Below are 14,019 nucleotides of genomic sequence, written 5' to 3' on the forward strand. Positions count from 1 at the left end.
GGGAAGCTTATCTCTGAAGGGTGTTCAGAACAGCTGCTGGAGAACAGTGATTGGCTGATGCTCTGTGAGTGGGCGTGGCTGGACCCGGGGAGTAATTCTGATTGGCTGCGGCCCTGTGAGTGGGCGTGGCTGGACCGGGGGAGTAATTGAGATTCCCCGCGGCCCTGGTCTGAGTGGGCGTGGCCGGGCCCGGCGAGTAATTCTGATTGGCCGCGCGATGGGAGGGCGAGGCGTAGTACTGCGCGGGGTGAGTGGACTGCGGGCAGCCGTGACAGTGAGTGGGGGAGTCGCAGGAGGAGAGGAAGGGGGAGGAGACAAGGAAGGGGGAGGAGGGGGCGGGGGAGGTGGAGAAGGAGCGGTGGAGGGGGGAGGAGCCGGGCGACGCCAGCGGGCTGGTCTGCAGGCGCCACAGCAGCTCGTCGTTGTTGCGGCTCAGGCGCTTCTTCTCCGTGCTCTCCTTCTCCACCGTCTCGTGCAGGTTAGCGTTCTCCTCGGACAGCTGCCTGCGGATCCCCCAGCACCACACCGGTCCGGTCACACCAGGAGCCATTTTACACCCTTTTTAGGTTCTATTCCCAATATGGGGGATTATTTTGTAATATTGAGTTGACTGCTTTTATGTAGGATTCACTAAAAGTGTTAGGGGGGCTGATATGAATGCTGATGTAATCTACTGTGTCATTCTACTCTGCTGATGAGTACCTGGACAGAGAGAGGTTCTACTGTGGTCTACTGTGTTATTATACTGTGCTGATGAGTACCTGGACATAGACTGGTTCTACTGTGCTGATGAGTGCCAGGACACAGAGAGATTCTACTGTGTTGTTCTACTGTGCTGATGAATGCAAGGACAGAGAGAGGTTCTACTCTGTTGTTCTATTGTGTTGTTCTACTGTGTTGATGAGTACCTGGACAGAGAGAGGTTCTACTGTGTTGATGAGTGATGAGTACCTGGACAGAGAGAGGTTCTACTGTGTTGATGAGTGATGAGTACCTGGACAGAGAGAGGTTCTACTGTGTTGATAAGTGATGAGTACCTGGACAGAGAGAGGTTCTACTGTGTTGATGAGTGATGAGTACCTGGACAGAGAGAGGTTCTACTGTGTTGATGAGTGATGAGTACCTGGACAGAGAGAGGTTCTACTGTGTTGATGAGTGATGAGTACCTGGACAGAGAGAGGTTCTACTGTGTTGATGAGTGATGAGTACCTGGATAGAGAGAGGTTGTTGTCGATGCGGGCCTTCAGGTCCTCGTTCTGCTGCTGCAGCACCTGCACCTTGTCCTCCAGGAACACGTTCTTCTGGGCCTGAGGCACCACCAACACAACAAGAGCTGTCAGCCACCACAACTCAAGCTCTGGTTCACCGCGGACGTTTAACTCAGGAGCACAGAATAGGCTGGATCAGAATAGGACAACATGGTATGAACACGGTTTGGTTGGAGACTTTTGGATCTAAGGGCTTGGGCTCATTAACCCCTGGGCAGGGCTTATGCTTTTAAGACACACCCATGGGGCGGGGCTAGTCTTTTCAAGACACACCCTCATTTTGTAGCAACACTTGAATCACTAGTTTTCGGTCAAGGACATTTGTATTGTAAGTCTTCAATGAGGAGAAACAATACTGGAGCTGGACTGGATGAAGAAGGTAAGACGCCGTGAACGTACCACCTTCTCCAGGTCAGCGATCTTCTGCTCCTGCTGGTGGATCTGCTGGTTCTTCATCTCCACCACCTCCTTCAGGCTCCTCAGGTCTTCCTCGATATGTTGATAAGGAGCCAGGGCCTCCTAACACACATACAGAATCACAAAATCACAGACACACAGACACATCAACCTCGTATGTTGTCTATTTTGTGCAAAGGAAACAAATCATATTTCAGACATTAAGGACCTACGATCAAACCCAGAAGAGTGCCAGAAGAGCTTTTCTAACCTAATGACCTCTGAATCATAGCGCCACGTGGACAAGATCAGACATCCAGTATGCATACAATTGGGACATACTTCAGGTGATGTCAATGATAAGCACACTTGAGGTGCCATCCACATATCTTCTGCTGGGCAGAGGATTGTGGGCAGAATAGCTGGCTTGCATACTGCGAAACGTGACCAGATCTAGTACAACATCATGGTATTTTTGGCATAATGCATTTTCCATACTATGTATTATGACATACTAAATGTTTTTCTGGCATACTAAATAGTGTGGTAGTATGGGTATTGGAACTCAGTGCTTGATTCTAAACCAAGAACCAAGATGGCTGCTATGTGTATAAGGCGAACAGTTTGGAACCAAGTTGGCCACCAGGTGAATAAGGCCCATAGGAGTGCACCGCAGCTTCTCACCACGATCTGCTCATCAGTGCTCCTTCTAAGGGCCTCCTCGAAGCGCTGGGCCTTCTCCCTCAGACTCTGGCTCTGGAAGGTCAGGGTGTCCACCTGGTCCTATACACACACACGCACACGCACACACACAACCACACACAAACACAAGTTACCACACATGTACACACATACACACATTACCACACACACACAAACACACACACACACACACACACACACACACACAAATATGATCACACTCATATGGGATTCATATTTTGTCTACATTGTTAAAGAAAGCACGACACAAATAAGATATTTCATGAAGCCATACCTGGAGAGACAGTCTGAGTATTTCAAAGTCTTGTTCTAACATCATCTTCTGCTGCTCGTGGGCTTTTCTCAGATCTACAGAAACATCGAGACGAATCACAGCCTTACTGCTTTGTAGAATGACACTGTAACACATTTACTCTTATGACACTAAAACATGTACTACTGCGTACAATGTATATGTATATACAACATATGTGCTCTAATGAATTATGTGTGAGTGTGTGAGTTGACCATATGTATTCTCCAATGTAATTTGAGTGTATTTGTGTGTATATAACGTATACTCTGATGGTCTGTGTGTCTGCATACCTTTTATTGTGTGGGCGTGCTCCTCGTGAAGCGTTGCCATGGTGACATTATGCATGTCACGCAGTTCCAGGGTGGCTGCCTGGTGATTAACGGTCATTTCCTCCATCTTGAGGCCAAACACACACACACACACACACACACACACACACACACACACACACACACACACACACACGCACACATCATGGCCTTTCAATCAGTTTGTTAAAATCTGAAGGTATTTCAAAATATTGATAATCGCTACATAACAACAATTAAAATAATATATATAATATATATATATAATATATTAATATTTATTCATTTACTTTTTTGTCACTTTGATCCAAAGTAGTGAATCATTACGATAATTGTACTTCGTTTACAAATGTCAGAGACAGCCACATCTTATATCAGTAAAACACACTGCGGTCAGACTCCACTGGGAGTCGAGCAAACAGCCCCACTACCAGTCCAGCCTGGTCAGTCCTAGACCCACGATGCATCCCCTCCTCCTGAACCATGGGTGCACCTGCTCCTGCTGCTGAGCCCGGAGCTCCTGCACCACGGACCGCTGCTCCTCCTTCAGCGTCTCTGTCTCCGCCGCGTGGCACCTCCTCAGGCCCAGCTCCACCGCCGCCAGCTCCTGCTCCTGCTGCCTCTGCACCTCCTGCAGCTCCCGCTCGAAGGCCACCTCCAACGCCGTCTTCTCGCACTGCAGCCGCTGCCAGCGCGCCCAGTTGCATGCTGGGTAGAGGAGACGTTTTTTTTTTGGTGTGGAGACAATACAGATCCGTGTTTATACGTTCCTAGGTACACAGTTGAAGGTGCACCGTCACTCTCGGCTTTGTTCTAATACTAGAGAGCACTGCTTCAGACAGGGGTGATGGATGATTGCCGTCTGCAACGTCAATACTGTTTCTGCAGATATGTATTTTTTTTTAAGTTTGACCAACTCATGATTGATTTGCATTCTCTACTGGTCCAAACAGCACCAAGGGCAGCAGTAAGCATTTCTCTCTTATATTACAAAATAGCAGAGTATGACGGTTACCCTTTAACTTTTACATTTATTCATGTTTATCTATTTATATATAAACATATATGCATGTAGTAGGCAGTACAGTTTTGGCCAAGATTCATGCTGGTTAGGGAGAGGCAGGGTGAGCTTTGAATGCCACCAAGAGGAGATCTCCTGTATGTCTTGCTGTAGGGTCACACCTAAAGATACATGTGTGCCTAGGGTTGCTATGCTCGCTGGCTGCTCGCTGCCAGTCCCCAATCAGTCCAGCAACGCTGCAGATGTCGGTTGTGCCCAATATCAAGTATGTTGTAGAGCTCTCGGCAGCCCAGAAAGCATGATTAAATACACTCATTTCCTCATTCCTCTTTTTGTTTTTCAGCAGGGAAATAATATTTCAAAAGCTATTCGGCTATTGTAGACATAGAAACATATTCTAACTCTGGCATGAACTCAATTCCTTGCTTGTTTCCTCATACAAGGAATTTGACCCGGTTCTCCGCTACACAATACACCAGAACAGGTTTGTGTTACATGCCCCGAAGATAACAAACAGGTTGAACATAGCTGCGGGAAACCAGGTACAAGAACAGATTGTTTCTCCCCATGTTGGCTACAAACTGGCACTGAAGCAAATACAATCCAGCCCTGTGATTGGTTGCTGCTGCAGGGCCAACGCTGCTAATTTGCATCGAGTTACAATTACTGCAACTGCCCTCATCTGTCTGGGCTTGGTTATCGCGCTGCTCACTGCTGCCTCAGTGACTGCTGCCACAGTGACTGCTGCCACAGTGACTGCTGCCTCAGTGACTGCTGCCTCAGTGACTGCTGCTCTCGACTGGCCGCAGAGAGCTGGCTGCCGGATGCTTCCCCTGCTCATGAATCTTTTGGTGTGTATGCATAGTTACGTGTTACCAAAAACATAATTGTGATGTAATGTAGTACATACATATATATACATACATACACATATATATATCTATACATATATATACATATATATATATACACACATATATATATATACATATATATATATACATATATATATACATACACATATATATATATACATATATACATATATATATATACATATATATACATACACATATATACATACACATATATAAATACACATATATACATATATATATACATATATATATACATATATATATACACATATATATATAAATACACATATATATACATATATATATACACATATATATATAAATACACATATATATACATATATATATACATATACACATACATATATATGTATATATATATATATATATATATACATATATATATATATATACATATATATATGTATATACACATATATATATACATATATATGTATATACACATATATATATACATATATATATATACATATATATATATACATATATATATATATATACATATATACATATATATATATATATATATATATAGGGGACTGTATTTCAACACATAAAAGAATTGGATATATATATATATATATATATTAAAACAAAATGTCCTCTCTGATATAGATCATATACAGCATATGTCATGGGTCATGACACATGCTGTAACATTAAATCTCAGTCATTGGAATGCAGTTGTCTGTAGCTGCTATGACTGAAACTAATTAATTAAATGAAGACATCGATGTCTCGGGACTTGGTTCTTCTTACCCAGTTCCTCTTTGATCCTCTGCACCTCCAAACAGAGTTCCTTTTCTTTCTCCTCTGCGTGGTCCGTCTGCAACACAAAACATGTACAACCTCAGGAGGAGATCACAGGGTGCTACACTTTGCTCGTACATCACTCTTGCCAGCAGGGGGAGTCATACACTATATAAACAGGTCATCCTCTGCTCTTTGCTTTTGAGCACTGGTTAGGAAACCAAGCACTCTTGTTGCCTGACCGTGGCAACTCCACCGCCAACACAAGCATTGATTACATGTCACTTTGATCCCTTCACTGGGGAACCGTGCTATAATAACAAAAGCAAACATTATGCTAGCCTTGAATCACAATGCTTATTAAGTTCAACTGTGTTTTCTCTCTGGGTCTAAGTATTGATTTTGGACCCGGGGATAACATCCGATATATTCAAGCCTGCCGTTGAAAGGTCATGTTCGGCAGCCAGTGAGAATATGTTAGACCTGCCTGTGGTGTGAACGCAGGGAGCCATGGGCATGATGTGAGGGTGAGGGATGTGAGGGTGAACAATGTGAGGGTGAGAGAGGTGAGGTTGAGAGGGGTGAGATTTGAGGTTTACAGATGTGAGGGTGAGAGAGGTTATGGGTGAGAGAGGTGAGGGTGAGCAATGTGAGAGTGAGAGATGTGAGGGTGAGAGAGGTGAGGGTGGGCAATGAGAGGGTGAGCAATGAGAGGGTGAGAGAGGTGAGGGTCAGAGAGGTGAGGGTGGCCAATGAAAGGGTGAGCGCAAACCTTCAGGCAGTAGTGCTGGGTGGTGACGATAAAGGCCTGCAGACCCAGGGTGGTCTTCTTCAACTCCTCCCTCAGAGCCGACAGCTGCCTCTCCTGCTGCTCATAGCGGCCCTGCAGCCTCTGGACCTGCACAGCACAGGGCAGTGGAGACACAATGTTAAAGTACAGTATAGCCTAATGCAGTAGAGTACAGTGGAGATACAATGTTAAAGTACAGTATAGCATAATACAGTAGAGTACAGTGGAGATACAATGTTAAAGTACAGTATAGCATAATGCAGTAGAGTACAGTGGAGATACAATGTTAAAGTACAGTATAGTATAATGCAGTAGAGTACAGGAGTAGAGCATACAATGTTATAGTAGAGCACAGTGGACCATAGTACAGTAGAATATACAATATAATATTAGAGTATAACATCAGACAACTGAGTACCGTAGAGGTAATAATATTATAGTCAAGTACATTAGAGCATTATACAGTAGAGAACACTAGAGTACTACAGTATTATAGCAGAGTACAATAGAACATAATGTTTGGATAAAAGTTAGGAAATAGATCAATTAAGGAGGTATTATCAAATCAGGTTGAAAGCTCAAGGTAAGAATTAGAAAGCCATTATTGACCAATCAGAGCCCATTGCTAGTCTGGGACCTTTAGGGGTCATGGAGAGGGTATCCTGCACCACTCACCTCCTCCCTCTGCTCCTTCTTCTCCCTCTCCTCCACCTCCTTCTCCCTCTGCCTTCGCTGCGCCTCCTCCTTCTCTCGCTGCAGGTTCTCCTGCTGCTCCTGCTGGGGTCTGAAGGGGGCGACGCGGCGAGGGGAGCCGGGGGGCACTGACCCCCTGATGGCAGCCGCTGGGCGCTGCCGGGCCTGGACTGAGAGCACAGAACCGGGGGGGGAGGGGGGGGAAGGCAAATGAGACTTCCAAAAGACTCATTTGCCAAGACAATATCTACTCGATTTCTGGAGACTACTGTATATCCATTGTATACCTACTTTTGATCTGCTGCACCACTACTGTATCTCTTCTGTATTTCTGCTGTATCTCTACTGTATCTCTGCTGTATCTCTACTGTATCTCTGCTGTATTTCTGCTGTATCTCTGCTGTATTTCTGCTGTATCTCTACTGTGTCTCTGCTGTATTTCTGCTGTATCTCTGCTGTATTTCTGCTGTATCTCTACTGTGTCTCTGCTGTATTTCTGCTGTATCTCTGCTGTATTTCTGCTGTATCTCTACTGTGTCTCTGCTGTAGATCTACTGTATATCTGATGTATATCTGAATATGGAACAGAGCTTCCTCCCCGATGCTGTTTACTGATGAGCTTCCCTTGCAGAGGATTGGAGAGGTGACCTTTCCTAGCGCTGGAGAACACATGGACCTGACGGATGAGAGCTACCCAGAGAGGCTGAGCTCTGGGGAGGGGTTGAGGCGGGGGGTAACTCCCAGGTGACTCCGTCTGGTGATGGACTACCACGTCTCCTGGTCACCCAGCACTGAACAGAACTTTATCTTGGAGGCTGTTAGGTGTATGCACTACTGCAAAGATGATTTATAGGATTAATGGCAAAGTTAATTAAACCGTATTATTAGTTCTTGATTAGTATTACTTATTAAACCCTACTTGAACGGAGGTTTGTTTAATGAAAATAATAATAAACATCATAATGATAAATATAGCTGAAAACACTAATAACTGATTTCAAGCAGGCAGCTTTGCACAATTTTGTCAAATTAAATAAATTAGGAAATGGTGAATTCAGTGAGACAACTGCTAGAGATCACGTGAAGAGCCAAAGTCACAACTGGAACATTCCGCCAGCTTCCTCGATGTGTGAGCTGGTTCCTCCTATTAAGCCAAAGCTCCCCTACTGCTGGAAGTAGTCAACGATTGATTATGTTTCAAGCAATCTCTTAGATCAGACTAGTGGAATTAGCTTCAGTGTAGACCAGCCGAATGACAGCGAGCTGCCCCAGAGTTAGCCAAGTTCCAAAGACGTTCAAGGACAATGTGTCCACTGCTGGAAGCAGTAGGCCATTGCTTAGTAGTATCCCGTAGACTCAGACTATATAAGGTACCAGGTAGGATTTTACCCATTGACCTTCTGCCTTGCAGGCATGTGGTCTACTCTCAGAGCAATTGACGGACATGTATCAACAGTGGTAGATAATAACATGTTTAGCAGTGTGTCTTCTCCACGATTGGTGTTTATTTCACTCACAGTTTTGATTTAATGGCAAAATTGGGGTTCATGTAGGGTGAAGTTGATTCAGTAATATCATTTGACATAAAAAAAAAAGAGTCCAAAATAATTGATGTCTTTTTTTGAAAATTAATATTAAGTACCTAGTGGGATGCAAACCATGAACCTTCTTCCTTAAGGTGAGAGCCATACTAACTGAAATATTAACAAACATGTACACAAGGGATGAGATTGCTTGTTTTCATACTTAGCCATTTTGGAACCTGACAAACAAAAAATGTGCCGGTATAATCATATACTTGTAATAAAAAAGAAGGAAGTGAAAACCAATTTAATTTTAACCTGAATGATATAGCCCAAACTACTGGTCACACACGCAAGCAGGCACGCACACACCCACACCCAGCCACAACCACAAATACACAAGCCCATGTGTTGCCTCTATGGGCCACCTTCAACTCATAAATGGTGCTCACTGAAGCGTACCAACGTTGAGTGGTTTCCATGACAACATGAAGCTGAGGGGCGGGCGGGGAGAGCCAGGTAATGAGGGTTTTGGCTGCAGAGATTGGATGGATGGAGGGTGGGTTGGGGGAGGGGTGGGTCACATAATACAAGAGGGCTGGGAGACAAAAGCTGCAGGTACGATGGTGAAGAGGAGGTGGATGGAGGGATGGAGAGATGGAGGGCCTTTGGACCAGAGGATTGAAGAAAAAGAGATTCACTGAAGGTGAACCTCTTAGATTGGTTTGGTTTGTAATCAGAATCCATGAGGTGAATGGCCGTGTAATGACACACACACAGGCTGATGACACACAGATGCACACATACATAGACACATGTGCAGAGGTGCAGAAACTCACACACCTACATACACACACTGTGTGTGTGTGTGTGTGTGTGTGTGTGTGTGTGTGTGTGTGTGTGTGTGTGTGTGTGTGTGTATGGGAGTGAGAGGAGTGGGGTATGGGTTAAATTGAGGGATAAAGGAATAAAGGGGGGGGGGTAAAAGAATCTTTGCAAATGAAAGAGGACAGATTTCATTGTAGACTCAGCCGATAGACAAGGTTACTCTCAGGGATGAAAGAGGCTAAAGTGCTGTGATCTTTAAATCTCCGGATCAGGGAAACAAGACAAATTGGTCTTCTGCATGTGTCTACCACGTGGAGTGATACTACCATCCACACACCACTAGGGAGCAGCATCACGTTTACTAAGGGGGAACTGGTGAAAGGCCTGTTTCCCCTGCTGCTATTGTAGAGTCAGTGAAAAGGACACAAGCTCCCCTCTCCACAGTCGCTAATCTAAACCGCTCCACTTGCCTGCTCCTGCTGTTTTGGTTTCATCTTGTGTATTGCTGTCGGGCATCCTTCCCAGCTCAACCAATCAGTGTCTTTCGTTTGAAGCACATGACTGCAGCAGATACGGGGTGATGGTTTCCCAGGATGCTCTGTTCTGTTGCTACCCAAGGATGTTTACGGTGAGTCTCTTGCTGGCAGAGGCTTGTCAGCCTGGAGTGGTGTACGCTAAGCAGTGTCACAGACACATGTCCAACAGCTAGCATGCTACTGCACTAGCACACTACTATACTGACATTCTTTATGAGTTCAGCCATTGTGATCTCTAAAATAATGGTTTGAAAAGTACCCAGGTAAAGCTGATAAGAAAAGAGAAAGCTGATAAGAAAAGGGAGTTGGGAAGGATTTCAACCCGTCCCTGGAGATAGCATCGGCATGAGAATTGACACCACTGTCAGAGGAGAGTTAAACATGCAGACAGCAGATGGATCTGTCTATCAGAATACAGTCAAACAACACAATACAATCAGCAAGAGTATCCCATCCCATCCCAGGTTATAGAATCAATAGAGAGGGCAAGACTAAAAGACAATGGAAGGAAGAGAGTGACAGAGAGAGAGAGAGAGAGAGAGAGAGAGAGAGAGAGAGAGAGAGAAAGAGAAATGTGTGAGAGTGAAAGGGAGGTGTGTGAGAGAGAGAAAGAGAGGTGAGAGAAAGAGAGAGAGAGAGAGAGAGAGAGAGAGAGAGAGAGAGAGAGAGAGAGAGAGAGAGAGAGGGTGTTATCATCGACTCACCTGGTGATTGGGGTTTGGGCGGGACCACAGCTAACCTCTTGGGAGACGAAGGAAGGGAGCGGGTGACCTCTGAACTCCACTGAAACTCCTTCCTGCCAACTGTCAATCAGATAAAGAAACGGCCAATCAATACAAAGCTCATTAGCAACATTAAATCAAGATAAAGAACAACAGTGAAATACATGAATACCTTCATCAATACATATATTAACACCTTGTTAACATATACAAATACAAATATATAGATACAGACATAATATAGAACATTTTAATTATCTTTACATCAAGTTTGAAGGGTTGATGACTCACACATCATGAACCATGACCCATATTTTAATTAATCATATTTGATTTCCTCAAAGGTGTGAGGGGAGTGTCTGCTAGGGGAGAGAGAGCATGTGAGGGTAAGAGAGCATTAGAGGGGAGAGCGGGTTTGATTGGAGAGAGGGTGTTGATTGGTGGTTGTAGTGTGTGTATGTGTGTATGTGTCTGTGTGTGTTTGTGTGTGTTTGTGTGTGTGTGTGTGTGTGTGTGTGTGTAAGAGCATGGTGCAGCAAAACCAAGCGCCCCTTACGACTTTCTTGCCTGCCGTCTCTTCTCTCCTCCTTTTCTTCCTCACTATCTGCGGCAAAAAACTCCTTCAATCTAAAATTCAATCTTCCTTCTCCTATCCCAAAAGTGATTTTCTATCTTCTCTACCCTCCTCCATCCCCCCACTTTCCCACCACCCTCCTTCCTACTACCCCGCAACTTTGTTAACTACTTTTTAAGAAGGAAGATGACTTATGCTCCTCATTTCCCCATCTTCTGTCACCTCCTATCCTACAGCCAACTCTTGATCTCCTACTTTAACTTCCGTTTCCCTATTCTCTCCCAATGAGGTGGTCACCAGGTCACCTTTCACCCCCCAACCACTGGCCCTCTCACCCCTATCCCCTCTCACCCCTATCCCCTCTCACCCCTATCCCCTCTCACCCCTATCTCAATCCTATCCCCTCTCACCTCTCACCCCTATCCCCTCTCTCTCACCCCTATCCCCTCTCGGCCCTATCCCCTCTCTCTCACCCTTACCCCCTCTCTCTCACCCCTATCCCCTCTCACCTCTCACCCCTATCCCCTCTCACCCCTATCCCCTCTCTCTCACCCCTACTCATCCCTCTTTTAAAGAAACACACACTCAAGCCATCTGATGTAAAGAACTACTGACCTGTCTCTTCTAAAAATGTATTTCCCAAACACTGGAGTGTGCAGTCTTTTCTGCTTACCTACACCAGAACAACCTTCTTGACACTCGCCAGTGTGGATTAAGATTTCCCACTGTCGAACAGCTTCCATCTCCTCCACTGTCAATCCCCCCTACCAAGTCACTGGGTTCTGTCATACTACTACTATACTACCAATACTGTCCTTTTCATGGCCAGACCGCAGCCTGAACCTCTGCTTGTCTGGCCGATGTCTCTCACTGGATGTGGACACATGACCTGATGCTCAACCTGGACAAGATTGAGCTGCTCTTCCTTCCAGGGCAGGCATCCGCCAACCACAACCTTTCAATCAATATCGACCCCTCTGCGGTGCCTGTGAATCGTACGGCAAGGAGCCTTTTGTGTGACACCGGCGACCGGTGGTCCTTCTGCAGCCAACATTGCCGCAATTCATGCTCAACAACATGGGGAGGATACGTCCGTTCCTAAGCCAAGAGGCTACCCAGGTTTTGGTCCAAGCTCTTCTCGTCATCTCGTGTCTGGACTAGGGACACTCCCTTCTGGCTGGTCTGCCTGCATGGGACGTTCCTCCCTTGCAGCTCATCCAGAATGCAGCAGCCCTGCTGGTCCTTAACCTACCAACATTGTCCCATCACTCTTCCGCCCTCTGCACCGGTTACCGATGGCTGCTTGAATCCGATACAAGTAACCTATACTTACCTAGCGTTCTGGCCCACCCTACGTCCAGGACATGGTCAAACCGTACTCCACCAGACCGTCCACTACGCTCTAAGACTGCCAAACGGCTTGCTACTCCCTCGGGACCCCAATTCTCTTTATTACATATTGTAGCACTCAACACAGTTTTCATGAATTGTACAAACTCAAAGGATTCTTGCACGATTCTTGGGTCATATCTTCATTGTTGAATGCACTTATTGTAAGTAGCTTTCAACAACTGTATAAATGTAATGTATGTGTGTGTGTGTGGGGGGAAGGGGAGGATATATTTTTAGCAGAAAGGTGTGGCGCATCAAGGAGAAACTAATTAGATCGGTAATGGAAAATAATCCTGAACAAATCCCCAGCCAACACTTGAGTGATGCGGCAATCCCACAGAGACTGTGTGTGTGTGTGTGTGTGTGTGTGTGTGTGTGTGTGTGTGTGCGTCAGGTAAGTGTGGTTGTGTGTGTGTGTGTGTTAAAGCTACCCCACAGTCTCAGAGCGACTCATTACTGTGAACTATACCCAAGATCTCTGCAATCACCTTTATAGCTGTCTCTCCCACTCACACACACACACACACACACACACACACACACACACACACACACATACACACACACACACACACACACACGTGCAACAGTCCCCCAGCTATCAGAGGACTCCATCTTAGGTCCTGATTATCCTATCGGGGTCATGGCTGGACCCAATCAGATAACAGCTTTCCTCACCTCCTGGTGTCTCCATCTCCTCTCTCTGTGGGGCTCTGATCTCCTAGAAGCAAACATCCCTAACCTCCTGGCCTCATCTTTCAAAAAATCACCTATCTGCTCCCCCTGTTTACTTTCCATTAAAGGATAGCTTCTGGATTTTTCCACCTGGTCCCTATTTTTCAATCATTTTGCGTCTGAGGGACAAATGCAGACATTATTTTTAAATTCGGGCCAATATCGAGGGAGAAGACTGCAAACGTAACCATCGAAAGTGGCCTTCAATGTAATCCTTGGTGAAATGACACCCTGTCAAAGTATGTCTAAAAGTTCTTGTTTTTTTGCCACAGATGGAATGACGGAAAGGATCCCTACAAAAGATACAACTTTTGTATTTACCTTTTTCTTGATAAACCTATTGTGTCCAACCAAGTCTCGCTCAAGGAGAAGTCACACTCTGAAATCTTGTTGTTGCATTGTTTGTCAATTCCCCTATCACGATTTCAATCTCGTCTGTCCTTCGTCCAGATCTTTGAGAAAACACCCCACTCAGCTCTGTGCGGTAAAACACAACCAACTCTCTCTCTCCAGCTCTCACTCAGGCCTGGATGAGTGGTGGTCGTGAAGGAGCCTGTGAGCGTGGT

The 14,019-nt window shown here is 45.3% G+C and overlaps 1 protein-coding gene across 1 annotated transcript in view; it reads right to left on the bottom strand.

The window, feature by feature from the left end:
* Positions 1 to 7: 7 nt before the first annotated feature.
* Positions 8 to 14,019, bottom strand: part of mtus2a (microtubule associated tumor suppressor candidate 2a) — a gene marked incomplete at both ends in the record, with an annotated part of 28,230 nt that continues 14,218 nt past the window's right edge. Inside the window, 11 exons of the mRNA XM_079739060.1 lie at positions 8 to 503; positions 1,210 to 1,307; positions 1,668 to 1,787; positions 2,349 to 2,447; positions 2,662 to 2,735; positions 2,973 to 3,078; positions 3,484 to 3,698; positions 5,670 to 5,736; positions 6,433 to 6,558; positions 7,204 to 7,313; positions 10,735 to 10,833. Of these exons, the coding sequence (XP_079595186.1) occupies positions 8 to 503; positions 1,210 to 1,307; positions 1,668 to 1,787; positions 2,349 to 2,447; positions 2,662 to 2,735; positions 2,973 to 3,078; positions 3,484 to 3,698; positions 5,670 to 5,736; positions 6,433 to 6,558; positions 7,204 to 7,313; positions 10,735 to 10,833 (1,610 nt within the window). The remainder of the gene's footprint in view (positions 504 to 1,209; positions 1,308 to 1,667; positions 1,788 to 2,348; positions 2,448 to 2,661; positions 2,736 to 2,972; positions 3,079 to 3,483; positions 3,699 to 5,669; positions 5,737 to 6,432; positions 6,559 to 7,203; positions 7,314 to 10,734; positions 10,834 to 14,019) is intronic.

Source organism: Pollachius pollachius (assembly GCF_949987615.1).
Source record: "Pollachius pollachius genome assembly, chromosome: 6".
Classification (NCBI taxonomy): domain Eukaryota; kingdom Metazoa; phylum Chordata; class Actinopteri; order Gadiformes; family Gadidae; genus Pollachius; species Pollachius pollachius.